Source organism: Denticeps clupeoides, chromosome 6 (genome assembly GCF_900700375.1).
Source record: "Denticeps clupeoides chromosome 6, fDenClu1.1, whole genome shotgun sequence".
NCBI classification, from domain to species: domain Eukaryota; kingdom Metazoa; phylum Chordata; class Actinopteri; order Clupeiformes; family Denticipitidae; genus Denticeps; species Denticeps clupeoides.
Window position 1 is genome coordinate 22384955 of NC_041712.1, and position 14793 is coordinate 22399747.

At 42.8% G+C, this 14793-nt stretch overlaps 2 protein-coding genes across 2 annotated transcripts; both read right to left on the bottom strand.

The window, feature by feature from the left end:
- Nucleotides 1–136: 136 nt before the first annotated feature.
- Nucleotides 137–2498, bottom strand: spag7 (sperm associated antigen 7). Its single transcript, XM_028983205.1, has 7 exons — nucleotides 2387–2498; nucleotides 1902–1969; nucleotides 1714–1802; nucleotides 1522–1606; nucleotides 1338–1427; nucleotides 816–972; nucleotides 137–725 (listed from the first exon to the last, which is right to left on the bottom strand). The coding sequence occupies exons 1-7, from the start codon at nucleotides 2469–2471 to the stop codon at nucleotides 601–603; spliced, it is 699 nt and encodes a 232-aa protein (XP_028839038.1). The 5' UTR covers nucleotides 2472–2498; the 3' UTR covers nucleotides 137–600.
- A 399-nt stretch (nucleotides 2499–2897) lies between these two features.
- Nucleotides 2898–6977, bottom strand: slc25a11 (solute carrier family 25 member 11). The gene is made up of 8 exons (XM_028983203.1): nucleotides 6783–6977; nucleotides 6300–6452; nucleotides 6013–6219; nucleotides 5827–5917; nucleotides 5184–5274; nucleotides 5000–5099; nucleotides 4675–4726; nucleotides 2898–4107 (listed from the first exon to the last, which is right to left on the bottom strand). Exons 1-8 carry the CDS (start codon nucleotides 6857–6859, stop codon nucleotides 3952–3954), a joined length of 927 nt encoding a protein of 308 aa, XP_028839036.1. The 5' UTR covers nucleotides 6860–6977; the 3' UTR covers nucleotides 2898–3951.
- Between the last annotated feature and the right edge of the window lie 7816 nt (nucleotides 6978–14793).

Consider the following 14793-nt stretch of genomic DNA (forward strand, 5'->3'; position numbering starts at 1 on the left):
AGTTTTCGACCACCGGGATGCTACAAATCGCAGTAATAGTCTAATGAGGTTCCACACCCTACAACCATTAGAGCACCAGGGCAAAGGACTTTATTTTTTAGAATGCGAGGGGGAAGAAGAAAAAAAAAAAAAAAAAAACAGAATACACTTCTGCAGGACACCACGCCACAATACTCCTTTATGCAGCCTTTGGGAGTTGCATGTGTCTACATATTTCTTGTAGCATGATAGGAAGAATACAATGTCGACAATTTCTCAGTACATATTTCAGGGATAAATAACCAGGAGTCTATAATGCACCGACGTTGTCAGAAAAGCGATCCATACAATATAAACACCATATACATGCCAAATATGGGCTGTTAAAACATCGAGGTGAAAGACACAACAACGGAGAATAAAACCCCAAGCATTAAAACACACTAAAATCACCTTAATCACCTCATTTGGGGAGCTAAAAGGTAAAGTCTATAACACAGAAAGGCACACCACGCCTTCCGATAATATTGTGTGCTCACCAAATAATTACCGTTCGAGCTGAGCAGATTAACACTGTACACATTTAAAACGGCTAGACTGCGTTTCATACACCGCGCCTTCTCATGAACTCGTGCCGCTGCTGCCGGCTCCTCGGTCATCCTCCCCTTTCTTCTGACGCTTCTTGGCTCTGATCTCGTTCATGGCTTCCTCAATAGAGCGTGTGTCCCTCTTATTCGCGACAGGTACTGAAAGATGACAAGACAAGCCCAAAACACGCGTCAAGTGTTGCAGAGGTGCAGAGTAGGTTCACTGTGCAAACAGAGGCACGGACTCACCGCAGCCATAGGTCTGATTGGCCTGTAGCGTGTGCGCAGCATCCTTGGCAGCCGAGGTGCCGATCAGGTGGCTGTATTTGTCCCTGTAGTTGGAGCTGGGAGAGGCGGGCCTTTTTTCTGGCTGTCTGGCCGCTTCCTCCTCCAAAGCAGCCTGTTCCTGTTCAGGTGGGGTTTGGAAAATGACTGGTTTAAGAAGATTTCTAAATGAAAAGTGAATGGGGATGGAACTTGGACTTGCCGGATGACAGTTTATCCAGATTTCACAAATCAATCAGGAAAGTCAATCACAATGTCATCATCTGCACTATTTACTTACTTGGCACATTATTTCACTGCTTTGGTTGTCTTATCCTTGCACTGCCTGTGCCCCATGCTTGCACACGTAACTCGTGTTAACGTTACACGTAGCACCCAGAGTGCCGTCTAATCTTTTGCTAATATGTAGCTGGAATGACAATAAAGCTCACTTCAACTTTATCCCACCGACCTAAATGGCTGATGTGGAATATAACGACGTCTTACTTTCAATCTGCGTCTTTGTTCAGCTTTTTGGGGGTCCCACTCCTCTCCTTTTCGATATGCCTCAAGCTCTTCGTCTGTTGGAGCAAATTCCTAAAGGGCATAGGCATAAACAATGAAGATAACAGTACAGCAGAGAGTTACAGTTAAATTAATACATGGGAGAGAAGAAAAAAAAATAACGGACCTTCTTGAAAAGCATGACATATCGACTTTCTTCATCCTCACCAAAGGAAAATGACGTCAGACCAGCAACCTCAGCAACATCATGCCTGGTGGAATGGGAGACACACTTAAAAAACACACTGCCAAGACATTATATTGTTTTAAGACATAGATTCATTATAAGGGCTAAATCTTCAATCAAAACAGGACTCACAGGATGCTCCTTTCGATTTTCCCCATGGGCTCATACTTTTTCTTCTGCAGCGTGCTGTCCTGTATGAAGTTAGACACCTCCTTCTCCATCTGGAAGGTGCACATAAAGGAACAGGATTAGGTCATTGGTCATTCATAAAAAAATAGTTATGGTGAAGCGTTAATTCATAGATATAAAGATGCAAAGACCTGCTTTCTGAACTCCGCTTTCTTTCTCTTCTCATCCTCCTGCATCTTTTTCAGCCTGGCTGCCTGTTCTGTAGGATATCATTAAACATGCAGTCTTTAGAAGTTTAAACATGCAGTGGTTAGAAGTTCCGGAATTGGTGAACTGATGTACAAATCATATGACAGGGAGAGCTGCGTAAACACAGGAGAAGGACAAGCGGATCCACGTGGTTTGGAGGCCCGTGGATAGGTGACCAATCAAAACGATCGACTTCGAGATTGACAGCACGACGGACCAACCAGAGGCCGTCGCGTCACTGACACGCAGGACTCGAAACCCGACTTCTGTTACGAAAAACGGGACAACATTGTGCGGCGTGAGGACGATGGCGGACGGACGGTTAACACTTGCAATATTTCCGCGAAAGCGGCGCCTCCTAACCGGGGCCTTCAACGCTGCGCGACAACGCCAGTGGCGGACGGATGCGCACCGACCGAGTTCATACCTCTGGCCTTCCGCCGGCTCTCTTGGTCGCCGACGGTCGGAGGCTTTTCCATGGAGCTCAAGATCGAGCCGAGGAGGTCCGCCATCTTGAACTGAATGGGCTCGGCCGGAAACGAGTCGTTTAAGGGCACAGGGGCGTGCGCGCGCACTGCCAGTTTATGGAAAGCCGAAGGCTCCACAACCGAGCTCGCTTACTAAAACCACACCAACAAGAGCCATGTCAGAAAAACGACGAATGAGGATATTATACGCAACACTATGAAGTTTTTCTAAATGTACCACTATACCCTACAAGCATAACTTCATAAAAAAGGCATTTCCACTTTTCTGCATTTAAAGAAAACGAAAACCACCACAGTTAAGCAACATGGCCTTTTTTGTTTTGTAGTCTAGAGTAGGCATTTTACATTGCAGAATTAAAAACATAATTCCATGTGATCTCCCGGGCTTCCTTTAACGAGAGGCTGAATATAACAGTTGTGTGACAGTAATGAAGGAATCTAATACATGTGTTCCAATTGCGGCCATTTTATTTTCTCTGACATGAGTTCAATACACAGGAGGATAGTAGAGATGAGCCTTCATAATATGTGCAGATAAATGACAAAATACATCCACTGCTGAGAAAACGGACAGAGATTTGGAAATCAAAACACATAACGTGTGCAAATGTACATAAATATATATTCAATGTAATCACTTCATTGATTGCAACATGGAAGCACATTGTAAGTCGCTCTGGATAAGGGCGTCTTCCAAATGCCTTAAATATAAATATTGATTTCAGTTGTGATGGTCAGCATTTCATAATTTTTATATAAAACTGTTCTCTGCCGTAATCCACAGCGCATATCATTAGAAGGCATTGTCATAATTGTTTGGGTGCTTTACATTAGCTAAATAAATCTTTTTGGGAATCTGAAATGGCTTCCATTTAAACATTTGAAATTATAATATAAGACTTCTAGTTCTGCAAAAACAGGTTGGATTTGACTGTTCAAACAGCAGGAGAGCATTTAGTGCTGTGTATGTTTCAGTGTTAATTAAATCATAAACCACTGAAGGACCAATGATGACACACCACATAGCTTGGCTGGGTGATGTTGCAGAAAAAAAATATCAAGACTTATTTTGCATATTCATATTTAATGCACTGTTTACACAGATTCCAGTATGCTGCTTTTTCATAAAACCTATTAATGATTAGTAAGACAATTAGATCAAAAGGAATTATTTTTTACATATGAATTCAGGAATATCTAGACAATGTGAGGTTTTTTGAAAACGTCATGATGACATTTTTATGGCATATCACCCAGCCCTACTTGCCGAAGTGGCATGTAGTAGAGCCACAAATAAGTGTAGATTATGGGCTGTGTTTTTCATTTATCTTTACAATGGAGAGTTATCCTGTATTTTATATACCGTAAACCTTTCAGACAGGACATGGGAAATACTGTTTGGGGTTCAAAAATGAATCTAACTTATGAAATATGTCTCACCAGATAAACCAGACTAGCTTACACCCCCTCAAAACTGGGCTTAAGGCACCTGCCTCACGAGCATCTATGACTCAAGGAAGTAGATCCTGTAGAACTTGTTCATCTGCTCCAGGAAGATAAATGTGAGGACAGTGTGTGGACCAAGTCGAGCATAGTAGGGGGTGAAGCCCTTCCACAAGCTGAAGAATCCCTCATTCCGGATCACCTTCACCAGCACATCCTAACAGAACGAGAGGAATATAAATGCTTCTAAAGACAAGAGACGTTCTGACGTTTTAGGTCCAAAAGTATAAAACAACATATCTAACTACAACGGTTTGGAAACTATTCAATTACAGGTTGAGGCAATGGTACCATTACCACAGTAAAAATATCATTTTTGTTACCGAGGCTGTATCTGACATGTCACTCTCATAATGTTGGTAGTACTGAGCAGACAGCGCTGCAGAATTAGATTTTCCTTCAGATAACACTTTGTAGCCAAATGTTTTCAGAACCGTTTAAAGCTTGTCTATATGAATACCCATTTAAATAATAATTAGTAGAAAAATTAACTTTATTTCCATATCCAGCAAGTTAAGTGAACAGGGTGTCATTTTTGTTGACTTCACAATTCCTTAAAACCGTGTCTTAGTGTCACTGAACTCCTTTGCCAGCCCCTCCCCTCCCCTCTCTTTAAAAGGTCAGTTATATAGCGGTCACAGAGTGTCCCCTTCAGGAACAGTATGTAAGGAGGGCCAAGAGAGGATCACAATTCCCCTGGCGCACATAGACATGGAAAACTCACCAGTCCATTCTTGTACTCTGGTTTGCCATCTATCGTTCTCATATTTTGGATCCTATGAATTTAAAAACAGAGGCAAACATACTTGGGTAAGAAAGCGTACTAAATACCCCTATTAATGTTTTTTTCACAGACATAGAATTTGCTCACTAGTGGCAAAAGGGCTTAAGCAATGTTGTGGTCATGGGAACAAAAAAAACTTATCTGTGGAGTCCAAAAGGTCCATCAATTCAAGGACTAGCTAGATAAGAGTCTGTTTACCATGAATACAAGAAGGGGACCACAAAGCCAGGAAAGTTGGTCATCTGGCAAGTCCATTTGGCCATACCTGGTCTTGACTATGTCCACTGGCATGGAGGCTGCAGTGGTCACCAGTCCACTGATCATACTGGCACAGAAGTGGCAAAAGATGTTGTCATTAAAGTACCCTAAAAAAACAGAAATGTTATACACCACTCTGACACAGGCACAATATGCACATTACAAAAAAAACACAGAAACAAAGTCCTGACCAGAATCCAGCAGGGCCTGTTTGGATTGGGAATACGATGCCAGCTGTGCAGCGTTTACCACCACTGCTCTGGCCATGGTAGGTATGCAGCCCTAAAACACACAGAGATGCAGTTCTGTGACGTAATCTTGCCACACTACTTGAGTGCAGAAAACTGACTATACAGCAGAGATGGTGGCTTAAGGTGCAAAAGAAACTGGAGGTTGAGGCCCTTTTTCAATAAGGCATCCAGAAATGCTGCGAATAGGATGACAAATTAAATGGAAACAAATGCAAAATAACATAACTGCTTTAAATGTTAAAAGAACAGCAGCCTAGACGCTTGTCTATATTTGTGTTTACAAAATTTTGTGTTTACATGATAGATAAATCTGACAGATGCATTAAAACTAGTCTCACTGAAAACCAAACTTCTAAATAGAAACTCGATCACAGGACAGAATTTGGAATCAAATTATGAACAGAAACATGTTCCCTGTGTTGTCACAAAACAAGAGATTAGAATTCAGTTGTCCAACTCTGCTGTAAAGTGTTAATTTAAGAATTCAGAGACAAAAAAAAAAGGAGCGGTTTCCTTTCACTCGGCCCATCACACATGCATTCCGTTTCATTATTCTACCTCACACAGACTCACACACACACACCCTCCAGAGTGTGGTGATCCCTTCTTCGCGGGTGATCCTGATCAGGGCGTTGAACACGTTGGTGTACCCCCTCCTCTGCTCCGGGGGCAAGCTGAGGGAGAAGGGGATGAGGGGGGGGGCAGAGGCACTCAAATCTAGCACAACGGTACACCCCCATTTCACCCGAATCAGAAGGGTGTGGCCTACCGTCCATCTGCCGTCATTCGAATGAGGGCCACTTCTGCAGGGGTCCCGACAAACGCGCCAGTGGCCCCTGCAGTCATGCCAATCAACGCCTTCATGAAGAAGTTGGGGGGTGTGCCGTCTGCCTTCGTCATGCGTTCAAACAGCACCGTGTAGATGCCAAGTCGGGTGGTGGTGTAGGTGGCCTGTCTGAGCAGACCCGCAGAAAGACTGGAGAAGGGGAAGAAAAACGTTACTCACACCGCACACGGCGTCCGGCCCGCCACAGGTTCTCCCCGGGCCTCCAATACCCCGTGTAGACGCCTCCGAAGCCCTCGTTCCTCAGGATGCTGGCCAGGGCATGGAAACTGGTCTTGTACTCGCGAGCTTTGGACCCCTGTCCGGCCAGCTGCATCCGGTTCTTCACCAGGTCCAGTGGCTGCACGAACACCGTGGCTCCCATCCTGATCGAGGGGAGAGCGCATATTCGTGAGACCACAATCGCCCTGTACGGCTGGAGGCTTCCAATGGCCGCCAGGGAAAGGTCAGCGACTTCAGTGCGGTAAAACATGCGCTGGACCGAGTGCATGCGTGCAATGTCAGGAATCTGGGGGGCTGACGGGGGTTCGCCATTGACAGAAATGGACCCCCACTCAATTCAATCAAGACCGCAACTCCGACGACCCCATGAACGAATTTAACCCCCCCTGCCCTCCACACTGACAGGGCAGGCGGCGACAGAGGCGCCGGCACCATTGATTCGGCTCCGGCGCCATTAGCTCCAGGCCACCTACCCGGCCAGGCCGCCGAACAGAAACTTGACGGACTTGGGCGAGGTTTTGGGCTTCGGGGTCCCCGACGCAGCTGCCATGGCCGAGGCGTTTCTAGGTTCGTCGCTCCTGCTGCGGCGCCGACGGCTACAAGCGGCGAGCAAGGTGACACGCGAAGGCCGTGCGCGTCCACAGACGGCTCCTCCAATCAGCGACCAGAACCTCGCCGCGGTGGCGCGCGCGTTCGTGACGTCACAGCCGACGCCAGTGGACGTTTTTAAAGCGACAGTGGTCGTTTTTAAATTAACTTTTAATAGCTAGAATGGATATGTATTGCAGATGTCCATAATTTAATTCTTTCTAGTCAAAATGAACATTTCAGATATCCACAATGAAACTCTTCCTATCCACAATTTCCCTTTCCTTAAGAACATTATTCTTCCTAGAACAAATGCACATGTGAGACATTTACAATCCAGTTCTTACTATTCACAATATATATTGTATATCGTTTTGGATATACAAACTTAAAAACACATTTCCGATATCCATAATGATATTCTGAATTTCCACAATACATTGTGACTATTAAAATACAATTGAGTATAAATTATATTTCTGAAATCTCCAATTACATTTATAGTCCATTTATATAATATATAATAGCATTTCATCTAGTTAGAATGCCAAAATAATGGTCAAATAATAATGGTTCACTCTGACTAGTTATAATAGCATTTTGAACATTCACAATAACAATAATAATGAATTAAATATAAGATATCTTGAAAAACAGCAGCGATTTTGAGATTTACTGGGTAGACTAAATGTGTATTTAAGATATCCATAAATTAATTCTGACTAGTCAAAATACACATTTCAGATATCCAGAACAAACCTGTTCCAAGGAGAAATGACATCACATTTCCCATTCATGCCTATTAGGCTTTCCATTTCATATATTTAGAATTACATTTCAGATATCCACAATGAGTATTCCACATATCAGCAGTACCCCTCTTACTAGGAGAAATGCACATTTTAGATATCTACAATCCAACTTTTAGCAATCACATCCAGAACTGTATTTTTCCTAGTAAAAACTGGAGCTATGGATACCAATAAACAAATTTTAACCTGTCGAAATATAGATTGGGATATTCAGATTAGCATTGCGGATATTGGAAATGTGTTTTTAATTTTGAATATCCAAAATGAATATTGTGAATCAGGGGTGGTCCTAACCTGTTTGGTGCTCTGGGCGAACACCCCTCCTGTGTCCCCCATCTCACGCCACACAGAAACATAAAACATATTTTGAATTATATATTAACATATTTTATTGTAAAATATGTTGTCAGAAACATACAGAATTTAACCAGATAAACATATATAGGGTTTTGACCTTTTCTTGTCCATCTTCCATCAATGTTAATTTTGCACTCCAGTATCATCACCCATCCTGCAACCCGAGGATCACCACAATGTAAATTAGTAGACACTTTAGGGCGCAGATTCGGTTTGTATTTTTTTGCACAACCCATGAAAAATTAATTGAGACATAATGATCTTGGATTGACAATATTATGAATGGAAGCAGCCCACCCCCTCCCCTTATCAACATGTGTGAAACTTCAGCCCAGCAGCAGTAAGTTGGCCATGGAGGACCTCATACTCACGTCCCGGGTGTGATAGAATTTAGAATGCACAAAGGCCCTGAAGTTAGCTCAATATTCACTGCTCTATCCTCGAATTGTCTGTTCCACCTTAAATACTGCTCAGCAGGGTACATCATAAATCTATGTGCACATGAGCAATTTTTTTACACATCCAACTTTACCTTCAACAAGTAAGTTTTCAGTGGTCCAGAGCTTTTAAATTGTTTTGTAAAATAATGCCAGTCATCAGTCAAAAGCACAGTTCCCATGGGAAATGTTCAGTGAAAACAGTGTTGGGCCGGACAGGTAACACATGATACCATTTTAATCATTTAGAATGTTGAGTGGGCACAGAGATAATCACCATATACAGAATTAAAACATTCTTTATTTCTGAAACCAATTTCCTGGCTGTACTAAACCAATACGGGTACTGCAGCCTGCTGAGCAGTATTTAAGGTGGAGCTTACAATTCAAATCGGGAGCTAATTCAGCATTGTGTTTTTCTTTGTGAGCGGATTATTAGATGTCGCTCTGGATAAGGGCATCTGATAAATGTTGTAAATGGAACAAAAACCTTGATGTCAAGCAGCATGGGCTCACCCCACCACCATGCTGCTCTGGACAACCACCCATGCCACCCATGTCAAAAACCGCCACTGTTGTGAATAGAAAGAACTGAATGTGAAATCTCACATGCATTTCTCCTAATAAGAATGTTGCTGCAGATAAGTAGAATACTCATATTTGATATCTGAAAAAGACAGACCAATAGACATGAATGGCAAACATCACATCATTTCTCCTAAGAAGAATAGTGTAGTGGATATCCGAAAGGGAAATTGTCCATAGGAAGAATTACATTATGGATATCTGCAATACATATCCATTCAAGCTATCAAATGTTAAAACAGCCACTTGATATCTTAAAGGGTTTAAATTTATATAAATTATGTCCGACTAGGAAGAATAGATTTTGTACTGGTAATAATAGCATTATTATTCTCTACTGAGAATATAGTTCTGACCAGTATTTATACTATTATAACTATATCTAAAATGAAGTACAGACAGTAGTATGGTTTCTTTTTATGTTAAAACCACTTGCCATGAGCAAAGTAATAACGTATTACATAAGCAATAAGATTTTCGATTAATGCAAATCCAGTCTGAGCTGGACAGGATTTGCTCACTGCACTTTACTCTCAAAAGGATAATTGTTTTACTTTGTAAAATTTCATCAGAGTTCTAAATAAGTGTCTCTGTGCTGATTTGTCATTTTCTCTTTAATGACTAGTTCATGAGTTCCTCCAGTCCCCCATCCAATCATCTCTGTCCAGGTCCTCATTGCCTTTGTTCACCAGAAGAGCCTTTATTGTTCCATTTTGCATAATGTTTTTGCCTATTGAGGCTTTTTATCTTTTATTTAACCTCTCCCACTGCACCCTGCTTATCTTTCTTTTTTGTTCTACTGTTGAGCATTGTGTTGGCAGAAGATAAGTGTTTGTGAGTGGTCACATGTTCAGGTGTATTAGTGATAACTAATACAGAGGGGCACCACAGATGTTCTGAAATGGTTTGATTTCATTTTATTGGCTTGCCTAAATTAAAATGCGTGTTCTAATGTGTCCATTCATTGCTCAGTGTTACCCGCTGGCACACAGGGGGCAGTACAGCACCTGAAAGGAAAAGGTGGGACTGGATGCCTTTATGATGTTAATATCTGCTGTCATTCTCTATGTGTTTAATTCATGCATTTCCAGCACTCTGTGCTACCTTCACCTCGGCTGAAGGTAGCAAACACCCCATAGAACACACTCACAGAAAAATACAATGAGGTTCTCATGCGTGGGAATATCAATGAATATTAAATCAACTATGGCCCATTTTGAAAACTGAATGTGACTTGGCATCAATATATCAGTGAGAAACTGCAGATGTAAAATTGACCATGGTGGAAATGACATTTTGGGACATGATACAATCTTTCACAAAGAAGCTGTTAACAAATACAAATTTTAAAATAATGATCCCACAATGCTGTTTCATACAATAGGGTGGAAGCGACAGTGAGACCATTGTAGAATTGCTGTTTTTTTAAGAAAAATGCACAGAAATGTGAATAAATTTGATGAATAACGCATTTATCATGTAGCAGTGTTTAATAATCTTTAAATTTCACTTGGTGCAAAGTAAGTGTGACAAAAATAAACATTTAGATTTTAATTTCTTCCAGGCACACAAAATATTTCATGGTTGAAGAAGCCCCCTTGAGCCCTTTGCCCATTTTTTTTTTTAATTGCTATGATTATTAGCACAGTTGTCAACTGCAGGTTTAAGCCATCAAAACATTTTTAAGTCATCCACATGACTTATGCCCTTATGCACATTAATAAGTGATGCAACTGCAACAAGAGATGTTATGAGTCCTGACACCACTGGCGGCTTCCTTGCAGCTCTCAGCGATTGCGCAGCTGAAATCCCATAACCCTGAATATTTACGCGCCCTTAGTAACCCGTATCTATTTTGAGCATGCGATGGTCTAACTGGGTCAGTGCTGTCAACAGGCAACATGCACCTTGGTAGCAGTTGTTGAGGCTTTGGTGGGATCCAGGGGTGCTCAGTACTGATGGACGCTGGCCCTCTCACTTTGCTCCAAAATTACACAACTGACCATGGTTTCAGGAGCCTGGCTTCACACAAGGCAAAGGACGATTGGATTCTGTTCATTTGTTCATTCATTTTGGGTGACTTCAACCACTGCTCTCCTGATAGGTCCCTGAGAGGATTTCAGCAGTACGTCACATGCGCCACCTGCATGGGGAAGATTCTGGACAAATGCTATGGCTCAGTCCCTGATGCATACAGATCTCGGCCCCTCCCCCCTCTGGGCTTGGCTGATCATCATACCATCCTGCTTGCGCCAGCATACACGGCAATCATCAAAAGGGCAAAGAAGATTGTTAAAAACATCAAACAAAGGACCGATGTTTTGAATCTACAGACTGGGACAACCTGCTTTCCTCCAACAATATTCACGAACAGGCAGACACAGTCTCATCATACATCACCTTCTGTGTCGACAACATCATCCCATCCAAAACAGTCACCATCTTTCCTAACAATAAACCTTGGATCACCAAAGAAGGGTATCCTAACCAAAAAGAAAAGGATCTTCTTTACTGGCTCGGAATCTGCAAAGAAGGAAATCCACAGAGAAGACAAGCTTGCAATTAAAACAGCAAAACGAAACTACAAAAACAAAGTGGAGAAGAATTTTTCTGAGGGGAACCTCCGCTCTGCCTGGCAGGGACTGAAAACCATGGCCTCCGCAAACACAATGGCCTCCAGCCCCAGGAACATCCATGTGGAGGACAGCAGCAGCACCACATCCCAGCCTGATGACCTCAGCTCATTTTACACCAGGTTCGAGTCAGATAACACCATCCAGCTCCAGAGTTTAAGATCCTCATTCAAACCAGGCAACTCTTCGATCGTCTTCACCACACTGGACGTAGTGAGAACCCTCAATAGCACTAGAGAGAGAAGCTCACCCGGCCCAGACCACTTTTGCGGACGAGTTCTGCAACACTGTGCTCAGCAACTAGGTGGCATATTTCAGACCTTGTTCCATATCTCCAGTCCCCAAAAAATGACCTTCAGCCTGTGGCTCTTATCTCTCTTGTGATGAATGCCATGGAGAGGGTCGTAAAATAATACATAATCAGAACCACCAACTCACAGAAGGACCCACTTCAATTTGCATATTGCTCAGACAGAGGTGTTGATGATGCAAAATCTTTCATCACAGACACCACACACAAGCATCTGGAACAGCCCAACTCCTTAGTAAGACTTCTGTTTGCTGACTTCTCCTCAGCTTTCAACACTCTGCAACCCCACATCCTGGCTAACAAACTTTGTTCCAGACAATCCTGTGGATATTGGACTTTCTGACCTACAGACCACAGAGAGTTCTGGTAAACAACACTCTCTCCAACCTCCGTTAAACCTCTCCCCTGCTCTTCATCTCATACACAGACGACTGCAGGGCCAGACAACCCAACTGTCTGTCATCTGGTAAAGTACGCTGATGACACAGTTCTCCTGTCCCTGCTGTCAGGCCCTTCTCTCAACCATGGTCCTGTTCTGTAGGAGTTTGTGGACTGGTGAGACACTTCATGTCTGGAACTGAACGTCAGCAAACCAAAGAGATGGTGGTGACTTTCACCAACATTCAGAGGGACCTGGCTGCAGAAGTTACCACCTCCATCCACGGGAAACCAGTAGAGCTAGTCCAGGAGTATAAATACCTGGGCACCATCTTTGACTACTGAAGAGGAGATCCTCAGAAAGTGTCATCAGCGGCAATATCTCCTCAGGTCCTCTGGAGTCAGAAAAGACATTTTACGCACCTTTTACTACTCCTTCATGGAGAGCGTCATATCCTTCTCCATCATCTGCTGGTTCCATTCCACCAGTATGCAGAACAGAAAATCGGTTACAGAGAACCGTCAGTGTGTGCTCCAAGATTGTTGGACTGCCTGTGAGATCCTCATCACACGTCTGTGACCAGCAGACATGCAGGCTGCCACTCTAGATCATTGGAGACCCCTCACACCCTCCGAACTCCGACTTTGAGTGGCTCCCCTCCAGACACCGGCTCTGATGCTCCTCACACAGAGGAGGAAGGTCACCTTTGTTGAAAATTTTATTGTGTGTCATATGTTGTGTCTATTGTAACAAGTGTTATATGTGATCTGCTCCACTGTGCTTTCTAAACTGCACCTCTTTCTTTGAAATTTGAGCATGGGTTCAAATGTAGAAGAAAATTTATTGAGGAAGAACAAGTAACCCAATATGTAAACCAAGAGTTTTGGAGTGCGAAAGTGAATTTGTCATTATCATTAAAGCACCTTGCTGCTAAAAGTTTGAGTTGAAGCTAAAGCAAATGAGAGAGAGCGGGGACTTTGCATTCATAAGGGCTAAAACAGAAACCTTATTTGCTTATTTCGGATCTGTATGGTTTACTTATCCCGGTTTGCCAAAGTGCCACTGAGGTGCTACTGAGCAAAGCACCGTCCCCGCACACTGCTCCTCGGGCGCCTGTCATGGCTGCCCACTGCTCACTCAGGGTGATGGTACTCAGGGTGATGGTACTGAAAATACAGAGGACACCTTTTGTTGTGTCACCGTGTGCTGTGCTGCAGTGTTTCACAATGATAATCACTTCACTTTCACTTGAATTTGGTGACATGATATGTCATAGTTGATATGATATATTGATATGTTATAGTTTTATACTATTAAACACCTGTACCCTTTTCACCTTTGTTGTCAGTTGAACAATTGGGGCAGTGGATCTGCCAGGGTGCCACTTCTCCCCCGGGCACCTTTCATGGCTGCCCACTGCTCACTAAGGGTGATGGATTAAAAGCAGAGGACACATTTCATTGTGTGCACATGTGCTGTGCATCACAATGACAATCACTTCACATTCATTTTCAATTGCAGCTGGTGTACAATGAAGGACAATTCATTATGAAGGTCAATTTGGACAAAGCCACTGAAGCAGTGGTTATTGCTGTGTTTATCTTTTGTCCACCGCTAGGCAGTTACATGATTTATTCATAGGCCAGTGCTCATTATCTCTTACAATAGACAGTGTTGAAGACCTGGAAGCAGTCTTTGATGGGAAGAGTAAAGTCTGTTGTTTTATTGTGTGCATTATAACTGAGTGATAGATGCTCTCCAGAATCAGCACCTGTTTGCTCAGGAATGGGCATGTGGTGATATATGAAGTACTCCAAAATATTGTAACATGATGGGTGATTTGTTGGACATTTGCCCAGAATGTCCTGGCAGAAGACAACTGGGACATTTATTGTATAGAGCACAGCATTCAGGACACTTTTCCATCTGTCTTGCTGTGAGGGCTGTTCTTAGCATTCAATGCCACTGTTAATGATGTGGCTGGGAGGTGGCTGATGTGATGTGACAATTACGTACTATTGCTAAGAACTGTAAAAAATTTAAACGGAAATAAAACCTGCTGCCTTCTATGATGTGGTCTCATCCAATTACCCATAAAAATTTCATTGTGAAGGCCATATGTGAGCCTTGAGAATAATGTGGGGCCTTGAGTAATTATGTTGACTTGCTGACCAGAGGAACATCAAAAGAACAGGTAATGAACTCTGTTGTGTTTTCCGTATGATCAAAACCATGCTCATTTCCTTTAAACAGAACTTTTGTACAGCATGATGGCGCATAATGTGCCAGTCATGTTGTGATAATGTTATGGTTGTGTTGGTAAAAGTCTAAAAAAACAGCAAACCCACACACACACACACACACACACACACACACAAACACA

Excerpts from the sequence above, each read along its gene's own strand:
- spag7 (XM_028983205.1), bottom strand. The coding sequence starts at position 2,471 with ATGGCGGACCTCCTCGGCTCGATCTTGAGCTCCATGGAAAAGCCTCCG. Across the intron at positions 1,803-1,901 it reads AAGCGGAGTTCAGAAAGCAG|ATGGAGAAGGAGGTGTCTAA; the intron begins GTCTTTGCATCT and ends TGCACCTTCCAG. Across the intron at positions 1,607-1,713 it reads AAAATCGAAAGGAGCATCCT|GCATGATGTTGCTGAGGTTG; the intron begins GTGAGTCCTGTT and ends CCATTCCACCAG.
- slc25a11 (XM_028983203.1), bottom strand. The coding sequence starts at position 6,859 with ATGGCAGCTGCGTCGGGGACCCCGAAGCCCAAAACCTCGCCCAAGTCC. Across the intron at positions 6,453-6,782 it reads CTGTTCGGCGGCCTGGCCGG|GATGGGAGCCACGGTGTTCG; the intron begins GTAGGTGGCCTG and ends CCCCTCGATCAG. Across the intron at positions 5,100-5,183 it reads ACAGGCCCTGCTGGATTCTG|GGTACTTTAATGACAACATC; the intron begins GTCAGGACTTTG and ends CTGTTTTTTTAG.